The sequence below is a fragment of the Oryza sativa genome, chromosome 4, assembly GCF_034140825.1.
Source record: "Oryza sativa Japonica Group chromosome 4, ASM3414082v1".
Lineage (NCBI taxonomy): Eukaryota > Viridiplantae > Streptophyta > Magnoliopsida > Poales > Poaceae > Oryza > Oryza sativa.
The window spans coordinates 13,716,305-13,732,169 of record NC_089038.1 but is presented as its reverse complement, the minus strand read 5'-3'; the positions used below and the strand labels follow the sequence as shown (position 1 = coordinate 13,732,169).

The following is a 15,865-nucleotide window of genomic DNA, read 5'->3' as shown; positions in this document are numbered from 1 at the left end:
GCAGGAGGCGCAGCCCATGGGCCGGTACGGCCCGGCACGAAGTGCCGATCGGGTCGTGCCGGGCCGTGCCGACCCGATGGTTGGTGGGCCGTGCCTGGGCCGGGCCGTGCCAGGCGGGCCTTTTGGCCATCTATAGCTGAAACCCAGCTAAGATCATCTTTTTCCTTTGCTACTTCTCTCTTTTTGTGTGAGAATTTATCAGCCGTCCGACGCATAGTAGCGTCCCTAAAATTAATATCACGTACAATATCATAAGCGCTCTAGTTTCAACCTTTTGCTTGCTCACACCTTGTGTCCAAGCGATATATTTGTGAGAAGGTAACTCCTTTTTTTTATCATTTTGTTTGCTATTATCTGCATCAGCAAAATGATTAGATGATATTGACAAGTACACATGCATGGTGCCTTATTATTGATAAGCATTGCACATGTCGTAATGACGGTTACATCATAAATCGCAGTCAGAAAACTAACATATTTTGAAGTGCTTCATAAAAAAACCAGTTATTTAATTTGATCAATATATGAAAGAACTCATGAACATTTCTAAAAGAAAAGGAAAACGTGAAGGAACTCCAATCCAATCACACGGGGATAGCAACAAGACTTCGATTAAAGGTGGAACATCGAAAGCGCAATGCAATACCCATCCATCATATATAGGGTCGAATGACGAGAAACCGGAAAAATACAAAACTTGTGAATACATTAATTAGAAAACAACATGTAAAATGTGAACTTTCTGCGTACATTGAACCAAAAACTAAACACTTGCTTGCCGATGAAAAGTTGAACACAAAGACTGTGTGTTTAGTTCACGCTAAAGTGTCTAGTTCACGCTAAAATTGGAAGTTTGGTTGAAATTGGAATAATGTGGTGGAAAAGTTGGAAATTTATGTGTGTAGGAAAGTTTTAATGTGATGGAAAAGTTAAAAGTTTAAAGAAAAAGTTTGTAACTAAACCAGGGCTAACTATTCAACCGAATTATTTGCCTGTTAGGTTTCAAAAAAAATTATCTGCCTGTACGTTTTCTGGCACCGGTTTTCAAAGTAACGAAAACCAGTCATTTTGCAGACGAACCGTAAGCTCCGATAAATATAGAAAGATGCTTCTACTATACAAAATAGATATATCGCTCTGGTTCTTCTATTAGGGGCTCTTTGAATCACATGAATGAAAAAACGGAGAAATAGAAAAAACATAGGTTTTTGACAGGAATGTAAGTGTAAAACAGATGATTGCAAAACACAGGAAAAACATAGGAATGACCGTTTGATTGGACCACAGGAAAAACACAGGAATTTAAGAAGAGATAAAGACTCAAAGGATTTCTTCCATGAGGTTCTACCTCTTGTTAAAATTTCTCCAAAACTTGTATGGGAAGGGACATTCCATAGGATTCATTCCTTTGATTCAAAGGGCTTTGTAGGAAAAATTCCTATAGAAATAAAATCCTCTAAAATTTCCTTACAGTTTTTCTTTTTTTTTAGAAATATTACAGTTTTTCTTAAAAGAAAGTTTCAGCCCACAACTTTTAAGAAAAGAGAAGTCTGACTTTGGGAGCTCCGATTTTATTTCCCTTCCCCCTCGAAACTACAGTATCAGGTAGTAGTAGAAAACACAGGATAGTACAAAATACAACCAAACAGCAAAGTTGTCCGGTTATTTCAAACCCCGGACAAACACGACAACATGTAAGCACGGAACAAACACAAAACCTGACGAAGCACGGACCAGATCCGACGCAGCAAGCAACCAAGCAAAGCACGGTGTGTGTACTTCCAAGTTCCAAGCGGCCACCAGCGAGAGTGCGACGCGCCTTGACTAGCATGCATCCACGCGCCCACACGGATTAGGGCCTGTTTAGATCGTGAAAAAAAAATTTTTAGATGTCACATCTAATGTTTGATCGGATGTTGGAAAAAGTTTTTAGACACGGATAAAAAAGCCTAATTTCATAACTCGTCTGGAAACCACGAGACGAATCTTTTAAACCTAATTAATATGTCATTAGCACATATAGGTTACTATAGAACTTATGACTAATCATGGATTTTTAGATTTAAAATATTCTTCTCACGATTTCTACACAAACTATATAATTAATTTTATTTAATACTCAATACATATATTAAAGATTTGGTGTGATGCTTTTTGGAAAAAAATTTGGATACTAAAACGTGCCTTACTCAGTCGTCGTGCCCTCACCACTCACCACCACGTCGTCTCCCGGCGACTCAACCCAACACCGCGTCCGAGTGTGTGCGACAGTGCGAGCCTCCCCAACCCCCACGCCACACGGCACTTGAGCCGCAAAATTTCGCCGGATTTTTCCACCAAAACGGCCAAACTCTCCGCGCCACGCCCGCCCCCGCCAACGCCACGTACGTCCCAGGCCCCCACCAATCACCGCAGCTAGAACTCCCTCCGTCCCGTTTTTAGCGCACTCATCTTTTTTTTTTTCAACGCTTAACTGTTCATTTTATTTAAAAAAATTATAAAAATATTAAAAAAATTAAGTCACATACAAAATATCTTTCGTGTTTTATTATCTAATAACATAGAAATATTAATTATAAAAATATTTAAATAATAAGAACAGTTAAATGTTAAAAATATCAACAACTGTATTTAAAATGGGACGAATAGAGTAAATGCCACCGGGCTAACTCCCCTCCCCTCCCCTCCCCCACCTCCGCCTTCCAAAACCGCGAAACTCCTCTCCTCGCCACGCGCGCGCGCCAACGCCACCACCACCCGTCACCGCTCACCGCTCGCCCGCGCCGTCACGCGCACGGCCACGCCGCGCGCGCCCGAGAGCTCTTTGAGTCGCGATGCGGCCTCCGGCGCGCTCGCCGCCTCGCCTGGCCGCGGCGGCGGCGGCGGCGCTGGCGACGTCCGCGGCGCTGCTCCTCATCTGCGGGACCTGGCCGGGCTTCGGCTTCGGCTTCGGCGCCTACACGGCCTCCTCGTCCGCGCGCCGCGCGTCGTCCACGGGCGGCGCCGACGCGCCGCCGCCGTCGTTCGCGTACCTGATATCCGGCACGGGCGGGGAGGCGGCGAGGGTGGTGCGGCTGCTGAGGGCGGTGTACCACCCGCGGAACCGCTACCTGCTCCACCTCGACGCCGCCGCGGGGGCCGAGGAGCGCGCCGAGCTCGCGGCCGCCGTGCGCGGGGTGAGGGCGTGGCGGGAGCGCGCCAACGTCGACGTCGTCGGCGAGGGCTACGCCGTGGACCGCGCGGGGCCGTCCGCGCTCGCCGCCGCGCTCCACGGCGCCGCCGTGCTGCTCAGGGTCGCCGCCGACTGGGACTGGTTCGTCACGCTCAGCTCCTCCGATTACCCTCTCGTCACGCAGGATGGTAATAACTAATCCAAAACCAACTAGTACTACTTTTTCTCAGTTACTTTGATTTCTTGCCATGTTAGATTTCATCAAGAGTTCTTGGAGTGCATACTCTGCCTCAGTTAGATTCTTTCAGATTATTCTTGGTGTTCGTGATTGGTAAAGGGATGGTATCTAATCGGTTGCTGATAACGAAATTTGGGAATCGCATCATGAAAACTCCAGCTGATTATCCCCTGATGGTATAGTAATAGGTTGCAAGAAAAGCGATGCGCTAATCGTCCTGATTGGGATGTGATTCCTTGCTTACCTATCAAGGCTCATATATGCTCACGGTCACGGATATCTACCCTTGCAATTCACGAATTGATAGATAGAACAGTGTCCTTATCATAGAGACTGTCGTTAAACAGATTATTAATTACTTGCTGCCTGATCAATTCGATGTGGGAAGCTGACTAGCTGATGCCTCACCCCCATCTTGATAATGATATAAAGACTTTTGTTGGTAGTTGTTTGTTGGGATGTCAAGCTAATGGTGGTCGTGAGATCATACGTTTTTAATTCCGAAACCTTGAAAACCGTCATGTACTAGTACTAATTGTACCCTTGTCGTGCACCCTCCTTGGTTGTTTCGACTCTTGTACAGTTGTACTGTCCTCAGGTGCTTTGCTGAAAATGGTGAATTTGTCCAGTAATGGTTTTTATGGGCAGATGAACACGGCATTTCCTTGATCATTTTAGAACAACCTTCCATATAACCAATGGGCTGGCCAGATCTTCTGTGGTTATTTTATTTCCTCGAATATGAACTGCTTATCGTTTTCATTAAGGCCTTGTTTAGTTGTTAAAACAAAAACTTTTCAACCATCACATCGAATGTTTGGACACATGCATGGAGTATTAAATATGGACGAAAAAAAACCAATTACACAATTTGTGTGTAAATTGCGAGACGAATCTTTTAAGCCTAATTGCGCAATGATTTGACAATGTGGTGCTACAGTAAACATTTGCTAATGATGGATTAGTTAGGCTTAATAAATTCGTCTCACAGTTTCTAGGCGGAATCTGTAATTTGTTTTGTTGTTAGACTACGTTTAATACTTCAAATGTGTGTCCGTATATCCAATGTGACAACCAAACCCAAAAATTTTCCCCAACTAAACAAGGCCTAAGAAGGAGAGAAAACTATTGACAAGATCTTCTGTGGTTCTGATGATTTGGTACAAGCTATAATTGAGATCTTGCTCAAATAAAACACAGGCCCTCTAATTAATATGACAGATAGGCAATTGTGCACATGACTAGAGCGATTGTAGTTGGTCAGGTTGTCAGAACAGGGCCTTTTGGTTTGAAGGCTAAACACTGCGGTCATTTATTGCTCACATGTTTCTTTGGTTGGAAGTTGATTGCCAATAGCCCCAGCTATTTCCTTGTACTGTTACAAGTGGCTCCAGTTGTAATTGTTAAAAAAGAGTGAATTAATTGATTTATGCCTTCAGGTTGAAGAGGATTTACATATTTGTCTCCGGTTAAAACCTAAAATTACAACTGGTAGCATCCCCATGTCTTGGATTTCAGCCTATCAATTTGATGGTAGTCAACTATGGATGAGCTCTCTAGTTCCTGTAATTAGTGATAGCCTTACTGCGAGCATATTTCTTTACCTTTCTTAATCTTCTTTATTTGCTTTCTCGGGGAATTCATGTACTTCCACTACTACCGTTCATAGAAAAGTCCATGCCATGTTTTTTTTAAAATAAAAACTCGTGCTGGACAAACTTTCTCTTCAATTTATTGACCATCTACTTCACTCTTCTTTCTTCATGTGAAGTGCGTTTTTTTCTCATGCAGATCTGCTTTATGCATTTTCTTCTGTACCAAGGGACCTCAACTTTATTGATCACACAAGTGATCTTGGATGGAAAGAGTGAGTTCTTTTAGTAGCATATTCTAGAATTTTCCTTAATCAATAGTCTATTTTTTAAAGATAATGGAAGCTTTATTGAACTCAGGCAATTACGTCAAGGTTATACCGTTATTCCATAGTCTATATGTTTTGTTTCTTAGAGGTTTGACTTATATAGTTTTCTATTCTTCCTCGCAGGCATGAAAGATTTGAAAAGCTGATTGTTGACCCAAGTTTATATATGGACAGAAACAGTGAGATCCTTCCTGCAACAGAACCAAGACAAATGCCTGATGCATTCAAGATATTCACAGGTGCTTGCTGGAACTGTCTCTCGAATATTCAAAAGATCCTGATTGTAGAATTTTTAGTGATCTATTAGCTTCAATTGAATCCCACTTGCCAATAATCCAACAGCTAGGTGGCCATGTGCTATTTTCAAATTTTTCTTAGGGACGAAATTATCATCTAGTCAATTCAATTTTTCTTTATGATGGAAGCAATCAAAGTTGATGTCCTCTCTCACTGGAGTAAGAGATTCAGAATATGAAATATGAAGTTGTTTTTTTATATTAGTAAACTACAAATTTCTGTTGAGAACACAGTCTGTTCTAAAACATGAAAGGAGGACAAACAATGATGATGGTAAATTTTGTCAATAACTCAATATGATGATAGAAGCTGGTAGTTGTAGCTGTTCTGTTCATGTGCCAATTGCTCATGGTGTCAGGGAACAATTAATTCACTTTAGGGTTCCTTTCCATCCTTTTCCATTTGGATCATGGTAGATTAGCTTAGAAATTGTTTCATACATGACTATTTCAATTAATTAATCCTAGATACTTTCTCAAAATCTAGCAAGGAATCGAGCCTTGTCTAGGTGATTGATATGGTACGACAGTAAGCGTACGAATTAGTATATCTGTTAAATTATGAGAAAAAAAATGGCAATTAATTTAGTAGTTCCTAACTATTAGCCCTGCCTCACGATTTTCTACTCAGGCTCACATATGATATTTCTGGTTTATTTCTGTTATGTAGGTTCTCCATGGGTAATTCTAAGTAGGAACTTCACCGAACACTGTGTTCATGGTTGGGATAACCTTCCCCGCAAACTACTGATGTACTTCGCCAACACAGCTTACTCCATGGAATCTTACTTCCAGACTGTTATTTGCAATTCTTCCAAGTTCAGAAACACAACTGTCAACGGGGACCTACGATACTTTGTGTGGGATGATCCTCCAGGGCTTGAGCCACTTGTACTTGATGAATCACATTTTGATGACATGGTAAACAGTAGTGCAGCCTTCGCAAGGCGGTTCGTGGATGATTCTCCGGTCCTGAAGAAGATTGACAAGGAGATACTAAACCGTTCTTCGGCCGTCTGTGCAAGCTTCAGCAGAAGACGGGGGATGGATGTGGACTCGTGCTCAAAATGGGGTGACGTTAATGTTCTTCAACCAGCACGTGCTGGAGAGCAGCTTAGGCGCTTCATTTCTGAGATCAGTCAGACAAGAGGATGCAGCTAGCTAAAAGCTGAATCTGGAGGTTTTCATCAAGAAGATTGACTAGCTGACCAATGGTTACAAGGAACATATTTTTTTTCTGCTGATGAACTACATGTTGGAAATGGCGAAGGCTGAGTAAGCACCTGACTGAAAACCTGGAAGGTTGAGATTGCCATCAATTTACTGGCAGATAGCGTACAAATTTGGTAAGTGCCTCTTGTATACATGTGAGATACTGAGATATAAACTGTAGCAATAGATGCTTTGCCTCTGTTTCGATCATGTAGATAGATCATATTGTAGGTTACAGTGCATTTTCAGTTTCAGGAGCTAGTTACATCACATTTTGTATAGAGAATATCTGTGACAGAAGTATATACATAAACTATACCGATACCAATAATTTATAGTTCTATATCGTCAGGGTGACGTTGCCTGAAAAAATGTAGGCACTATTCATGTTTTGAAGCTGAGTTTCAGATCTTCAGGCTTGTTGGTTAATCATCTTATTTCAGGCCCTGTTTTCCGATTCTGGATTTTGAAGACGGTGCATTTGTGCAATGATTTTGTATGAGAAAATTATTTATGTTGTCACTGACCACCAGTATTATTCAATTAACCGATAAGGTATTTGAGTCAAGTTGACTTATATGTCATTTTGTTAAATGCAGCTTGTTTTATATATGTGCATAGGAATGACGAGGGTCGATCAAATTATATCGTTTCCCTTGTTTGGAAAAAAAATGAATCATTTATTAATTAATTAAAAAAAATCCTCTAAGGGATTTTCTCTCTATAAAATTTTCTTGAAATACTTTTCCAAAGCAACTTTTTAAACTTTAAACCGACCACTCGTTTATATCTTCAAATAGCTATCACAGAAATTAGAAATTAGATAATCCATCAATTTTAACCATGAACCATATGGATGTACTCTGTTAGGGCCTTCGTTGTAATGCGTGGATGAGCCCGAACGCAACAGCTCCTTTGAATAGTAGTAGGAATTTTACAGGATTTTTATAGAAATTAGTTCAAGAATTTGCTTAGAAGATAAGTTCAGTTTATGTAAAGTTTCATTAAAAATCGTCAGTTCCTAAGACGGTCTGAGTGTATTCTTTGTTGCAGTAACAAATAGCCATTTTCTAATGTGCTTTTTACCACAGTAAATATTTTTTCAAGAAAGAAAACACCATTTACCAACAGTTGACTCTTCAAGCCAAAATTTCTACAGGGCACATTACTTCGTGGTTTTGTCATAATCATACCTGAAAAATAGGGACTACCCATACATTTGTCGATAAATTTTCTAAAAATTTTTTGTTAAATGTAAATACAATATAATTATACTATAATTACACTGTAAGCGTCGATGAAGGCGCGCAGCATGCGAGCGAAGAGGAAGGCGAGCCATCGCGGACGAACAGGGAGCAGTCGCAAGAAGCGCTTCCTAAAAACGTTATTGCTGCCTTCTCCTGGTGTAGGACGTCGAAGGCAGAGGTTCCGGAGACTTGCTCTCCCGATCGCCGGTGCACGCCGGCGAGCGGGATGGAGTAGTCTACGAGCGACGGCGCAGCACAGAGTAGGAGGCAAATCCTAGATTGATTTTGCATGTGTTGCGTGAAGGCGGCGGCTCGGTTTATATAGAGATAGGTCGCTTGATCAGGGTGCTCGCACGATCTCCACTCCGTGTAACTGAATCGGATAAGTCGCGCGTAACTTATCCGGACTCCACGCCGTTTTCACGCACCAGATTTTTCGGAATGTTTCCAAAATAAAACAAATCCGAATTTCCCGTAGCAAAACAAAACTGCAAAAATTACAATATAATTACAGACGGTCTAGTACCAGATAAGACTTTGAGTGAAACTTGCTTGCACAAGACTTGCAATTCAAGGTGTAGTCCATTGTTCAAGTTGTGAGTAAGTGTGGCTTGGAGTTTTAGGTGGATGCTCAACCTTAATCGGTCTCCATCGAACCACTGGTATATAAACAGTACATTGGAAAAAGACAAATCTCAGTGGGGTTTTGAGATTTGGTGGGGGGTTGTTGGAATTAATAGATGGGCTAAGGCCCATTCGAAGATTAATTCTTTGGAAAATCACAAAAGCCCACCTCATGGGATGGCATGCATGAGGAGTTTAGTACCACCTTGCTTATTTTAAGAGAGGGGGATCTCCTTAAAAGGGAGGATGTCCTCCTAGCCACTTGAAGCATGTGTGGTGGAGAGAAGAGGGGGAACACATGCTCGCGCGCCTGGCCTGGCAGGGACCTGCCAGGCGGCGCGCGTGCATGAGGTACGTGTCGAATGGTCCGCAAAATTGGCTCCTCACCCTTGCGCAGATGCAACCTCCTTTTGCAGTTTTGTTTTGCTGCGGGAAATTCGGATTTATTTTGTTTTGGAAACATTCCGAAAAATCTGGTGCGTGAAAACGGCGTGAAGTCCGGATAAGTTACACGCGACTTATCCGGTTCGGTTACGCGGAGTGGAGATCGTGCGGGCGCCTTGATCAAGCGACCTATCTCTATATAAACCGAGCCGCTGCCTTCACGCAACACACGCGAAATCAATCTAGGGTTTGCCTCCTACTCTATGCTGCGCCGTCGCTCGTGGACTACTCCATCCCGCTCGCCGGCGTGCACCGGCGATCAGGAGAGCATGTCTCCGGAACCTCTGCCTTCGATGTCCTGCACCGGGAGAAGGCGACAATACGGTTTTTGGAAGCGCTTCGCGCGACTGCTCCCTGTTCGTCCGCGATGGCTCGCCTTCCTCTCCGTTCACGTGCTGCGCGCCTTCATCGACACCCGTAACCGCGAGTAGTTCCTGCCGAGCAACCGGTCTTTCCGAGCTCGCGTTTGAACAGAAGAAAAATCTAGCCATGTGTGCACGTGGGCTCCCATTTATTGCCCAAGGAGTTCTCATGAGCGGCAATTTTGGGCCCTTCCGAATGGGCCAACATTCACTGACTACTTCTCTTTGGGCCCAAACTCCATTGTATGATCTAGCATATCAGCCCAGGACAAAAAATATGTGGCTTTCGTAGATTGTTTTGATCTGTTTGAATGAAATGAGCGGCCCCATCTTTTTTTTATACATATGCTATCTGAACAACTTATTATCAAAAAAAAATTATAGGTACAATTTTTAGATACATGTTCTTAGCAACTCAAAAACAAATGCTGAAAAATCCAAAAAAAATTCACTTGTTTCAGTCTCTTAGAACATATGTTAGGAGGCGCATTCGCGAGATGCAAGTGCTGTGTTTCGTGTGTAGTGGTGTATGCGTGTATGCATCTGTGTGTAATCACAAAAATCAAGTTCAAAATTTCAAATTTTGTACTCCCTCCATTTTAAAATGTTTGACACCGTTAACTTTTTAGCACATGTTTGACCGTTCGTCTTATTCAAAAAAATTTGTGAAATATGTAAAACTATACGTGTACATGAAAGCATATTTAACAATGAGTCAAATGATATGAAAAGAATAAATAATTACTTAAAATTTTTAAATAAGACGAATGGTCAAACACATATTAAAAAGTGAACGGTGTCAAACATTTTAAAACGGAGGGAGTATAAGAATAAGCACAAGTGAAATAATGTGAGGATCAATAATTAAGTGGATGCACTAGAGTCAAACTAAAATTACTTTTGTAGCTCTAATATAAGTATTGATACGTAAGATGAAAATTAATTTTGTAATCCCTAGTTGCAATGTGAACCATGGGACATGTGGGTCCGGGATATAAAGCACAGTAAGAATCATGCTTATCTACTTCTTGCTAATGCATGGTATAACATGCGTACCATGTGGGACGATCAGTTGGTACTTGGTAAGTACAAGTATGCAGTATTTCTTTTCTCTAGGTTCAGGGAAAAAAAAATCTTCTTTCTCAAAACGAGTGTCGATGTCGATGTTTCAACCTTGGACAGTACTAGGAATACAATAGTTGTATGTTCTAGAACGTAATTAGAAGAACGCAACAAGTAATTTGCAGCTGGAAATATTTTTTACAGCCCTTAAACTTTCATCTGAAAAAATGGGAAAGTATTCAACTCTAAATAAACCATATGTTTTGAGAATTACAAATTATTCTACTTTATCTAAATTTATCTAGGTACAAAATAATTAGGCTACAAATCAGGATTTTTTTTCTCAGATTTGTCATTTAGTTTGCTCTTTGAATATGTCATCTCTCAAGCATACAATAAGGTTAAATGATGGTTTTAGTTTTTCGGCACCGTTTAAGGTTTCAATAGTTGGAGCTTGAATATTCTTTTAATATTCCTCGAAACTTCGAGATTGTAAAATAGATCTTTTCTTTTGCCGTCATTAGATATATCCGTAAATTTTCATGATATATTAATTAAATGTTGTTTTAAATGATTTGGCACGGCAAGGGACACTAGCTTATTGAATTGGTGTATATTTTTTTAAAGAAAAACAGCAGGGGAGGTCCCCGCTGTTAAAAGAGCTTTATTAATGAAAGAAAAAAAAGATTGCAAAAATCTAATCCAGTTAAGAATTACATCTTTGTCTTGTTGTGGCCAGACATACGTGCCGCCTTTATGTCTTGTGGGGACATTTAATAGAAATTCAATAATTCACCCATTGCACATATGTTGTATTGTTTTTGGGCGTTTGAATATACCTTGGATCTAGGAGAATTGAATCGGCCGGGTTCAATTAGTTCATGAGTAGTTTGAATAAATTCTGGAAGTACATTGGTTTCTTTAATTACTTGGGCATGTGTTGGATTTAGCTGGAGTCACTGTTACACATTAGTTTCTTTTTTCTAGAAGGGTGGGAGGGGTTAGAGATGCAGATGACCGATGAGAGCGAAATGCATCAATTAAAAAAATCGTTTTTCTAGAGATTCCCCCCTCGAAGTCTATGTGGTGAGAGAAGTTCTATAAACAAAATTGTAGTAATATGTGGTGTTCTTTAATATAAGATAAAAGATGAAGTTAGGTCACACAGAACAAATAAGCTATTAACCTACGATTAATTAAGTTTTAATTATTATAATCTTGAAAATGTATTTATTTGATATTTTCAAGCTCCTTTTGTATAGAATGTTTTCGTACAAAGCACACCATTTAACAGTTTGAAAAACGTGCTAACAAAAATCAAGATAAATTCTATATCTAATCAGACAAGAACACCACCTAAATAAAGTCGCAGATAAAAAAATATATATTTGAGGATTGTTCTTTTTTTTCCCTAGAATGGGAGAGGCACTAAATTAATCTGTACTTAATAAAAAAAAGCAACATAGACACCAAAAGAAATTATGTACTTTTTGTTTACACAGAGATGGAATACTTTGCATTCCTAATAAGGATTTTTCTCTCAAACAATTGTAGTCCCAGGCATGAAAGCTACGGTGCTGATGTAATTGTGTTCAGACAACAAAAACCACCCTGTTTTGCTCCACTAGTTCTTGTTTCTTTAATAATTTCCACAGATGCACTAATTTGTGGGGGCCGAGGTATTTATTTTGGGCAGAGATAACCTAATCGGTTAACAATAATTTATACTAACTTGAGTATTTCTTTAAAGACCATGTTGGCAAATTGTAGGCAAGATAATCCATATTTGACTTTGCCAGTGGTAAGGGACAGGACATGTACAGCTCAACACTAAACATCTGACGCGGAAATTTATCAGACATGATAAGCTTCACCAAAGCTTGCTAACTCGCACATGCCAGATCGAGCAATTAATGGCTATGGTAATATAAATAACAATGCCACTAGAATTTTGTTATTATGGTTAAATAGCCCATTGTGAATATAGCTCTCCCCTCTTCTCCTTTCACGCATGCGAAGTGCACATATGCGAAAGTACTCCCTCCGTCCTTAAATATTCGACGCCGTGAACTTTTTTTAACATGTTTAACTGCTCGTTTTATTCAAAATTTTTTATGAAATATGTAAAAGTATATGTATAGATAAAAGTATATTTAACAATGAATCAAATGATAGGAAAATAATTAATAATTATTTAAATTTTTTTGAATAATACAAACGGTCAAATATATTTAAAAAAAAGTTAACGGCGTCCAATATTTATGGACGGAGGGAGTACTACAGTAGATGAACACAATAGAGATATGGATCTAAGACGAAGGCTACCAATTAATGCTATAGATATTTCTCCTCAAGTATATGTCCCTCTAATAATTGTTTTCTCATATTTATATACAAAACTATATGAAAGTTCTACTCCATTTAGTAAAAAGTATATATGATAGCTATTTTTTACGGTGTTCACAGGGACATTAATAACAAAAACTTAGGAGTGCTCACTAACGATAACAAATGGACGTGCGGAGAGAAAAGATGTTCTGGTTTTCTTATAGTAGTTGTTTAGGACTAAGGACTTGATGATGTAGTTTTCTATTGGTCGCGGTAGATAAACTTCTTCTCCACGTGCAGATCAGCTGCAATCTATCACTAGATTTTCTGTTCACTAGGACATTAATGTTACAACAAAAAAAAATACATGTTGGGCACTGGAAATATAGAACTGAACATGTGTGAGAACTAGGGTTATACAAAACTTTAAAACTTTGTACAGTTCTAAGAAAACATATATGAAAAGAAGAAAATTGGGTAGTTTCATAAAAAATGCCGGGTCAACTATTTATTGTGGTTATGCCACTTGTGTAATTTAGCGACAATTGAATAATTAAGCCAAAGTCTCCTACAATACATACTCCATAATTTAGTTCCACAAATGATGTTATATTTTTATTCATTTTGGTTGTACTAGTTATCTATATACAAGTACAAATTGACATCATAAGCACATTGATGAGGAGGTGTTTATTTAGCTGTACGGAAGATGTAAATGGGCGCACACCACACATGCTCGTAAGAGTGTGCCCTCTACAGTCTGAACTTTCTGCAGCAGATACCTTGAGGATTGTTTTAATCTTCCCCTTTGAGACTTAGTCATATGTACAATTTCAACAGCTGCAACAAGAATTGGATGATTTGGAATTCACCTCACAAAGGGGTGGTATATGGACATTTATATGGAATACTGAGACTTACTCCTCTCAGAAATTTTACAGGTCAATGTTTATGGGGATTTTGGTCCCAAGGCCCTTCATATGGATCTGGAAGACCAAGTGTGTCAAAAACATCGAAGTGTTTATATGGTTACTTCTTTGTGACATGTTGAATGCCAGAGATATGTTGAATACAAGCATTGTGCTCCTGAGGATGCTGATCTATTTGTGATTTGTGTGAAGACCCGAGAGAAACGTTGATGCATTTGTTCTTCATATGTCCTTTCAGTAAGAGCTGGAATACTAATTTGAAAATTTGTCAGATGATGGTGCTGGCAAGACTTCAATTCAGAGGAAAAGGCTTCCTAGATATTATGCTTTTCTCGTGTTGGCATATCTGAAAACAGCGAAATGGAGAAGTTTTTGATAATTTTTTTGCCAGATGAAGATCGTTGGTTTGCTGCATTTAGGAATGATACTCTCATGCATGTTTGTAGAAGGAATGAGGATCTGCTGCATGTTTGTAGGATGAATGAGGCTTTCCGCTCTTCTATGCCTAGTTAGTTACAACTTTTATAATTTATGGTTTTATTGTAATTAATACTTTTTATTCTTTTAATATATTACTACTAGGTCTGGTAGTAGTTTAAATTAAAAAAAAAGGTGAATAGCTAAAGTTGTCCTCCAAGTTTCATGCAAGGATCAGTTTAGTCCTTAATATTTCAATGTGTCTATATTAGTCCTTCAAGTTTTTATTTTAATTCAAACTTATCCTTGAACCCACATAACCAACAACTCTTTTGATAAATGACACTTATGACCCAATACGATCCCTGAAGTTTCGCTTCGGGCTCAATTTAGTCTTCGATGTTTCAAATCATCCAAATAAGTCCTCCAAATTAATTAATTGGGTTAATATAGTCCTTGGACTCACAAAAAATGCCACGTGAGAATGCCAAGTTATCATCGCATGCAGCAGTATGAATGAAATGACCATTCTACCCTTATATACCATATAGAAAAGAAACAAAAGACACAAACAGAAAAAATAGCAGGCCAGCTCAGGCCCAACATTGTTGCGGAGAGTGGCCGACAAAGGAATTTATACGTTCAGTGCTTATTGCAGCAATCGTAACTGACAATTCTAAAATGATCATGCATGTGTGAAACCATTATCTTCTTGTTTTCTTACTTTTCTATATGGTATATAAGGGTACAATGGTCATTTCATTCATACCGCTGCATGCGAGGATGACTTGGCATGCTCACATGGTACTTTGTGTGGGTCCAAGGACTACATTAATCCAAATAATTAATTTAGAGGACTTGTTTGGATGATTTGAAACCTTAAGGACTAAATTGAGCCCGAAGCGAAACTTCAGTGACCATATTAGCTATTCACCCTAAAAAAACCTCTTTTAACACACGGTCAAGAGATTGACACTGATAATAGATACATAAACCTCTTTTAACCGCACCTACATATGTGCCAATTTTGGGTATCTACATATGTGCCAATTGTGAGTATCAAAAGAATGTGATTCTAGTGGGTGCAGTCATTTAACCGCTATACAGAAAGTGCTTTCCCAGCCGTGTTCAAAGTTCGGTCATACTTTGCTGCTACGTATAAAATTCATACCATATATGATATATCTATTTGGTGATGAATTCTTGAACAAAATATCTGTGCAGTGAACCAACCTCTTGTTGACGAGAGATCGATTTTAATTTATAAACTCAGCTATTATATTGTCATCTTGTAACAATTAAGAGCATCTCCAGTAAAGCCCCTAAACACAGACCTTAAACAACTTTGAGAGGTTGAGACTAAAAAATAAAGTCCAACAGAGCCCTTACTTAAGACCCCAAAATAGGTAGGCTACCAAATTCCCTCCCACAGCCCCTAGGCCTGGGGGCTCTATCCTCAGCCCCTATCCATTTTTCTTTGGCGCGAGGGGATGTTTCCACGACGCGTGCTCCTTCCCACACGATCGCTTGCACACCGTCGCCCGTCTTGCGGGTGATTCTGCTCTAATCCGGCCATGTCCCTGCTATAGTATTGGTCACCTGCATGGATGCAC

The 15,865-nt window shown here is 39.7% G+C and overlaps 1 protein-coding gene across 2 annotated transcripts; it reads left to right on the top strand.

The window, feature by feature from the left end:
- The first annotated feature begins 2,697 nt into the window (after positions 1-2,697).
- Positions 2,698-7,418, top strand: LOC4335418 (beta-glucuronosyltransferase GlcAT14A). 2 transcript variants are annotated; one of them, XR_001544907.3, is made up of 5 exons: positions 2,698-3,360; positions 5,202-5,277; positions 5,455-5,570; positions 6,298-6,973; positions 7,283-7,418. XR_001544907.3 is itself a non-coding variant. In XM_015778010.3 (4 exons), exons 1-4 carry the CDS (start codon positions 2,835-2,837, stop codon positions 6,786-6,788), a joined length of 1,209 nt encoding a protein of 402 aa, XP_015633496.2. In that variant the 5' UTR covers positions 2,698-2,834; the 3' UTR covers positions 6,789-7,240. The 2 variants fall into 2 exon arrangements, 1 of the variants encoding a protein (XP_015633496.2); XM_015778010.3 differs by lacking the exon at positions 7,283-7,418 and having other exon boundaries at positions 6,298-7,240.
- The last annotated feature ends 8,447 nt before the right edge of the window (positions 7,419-15,865 follow it).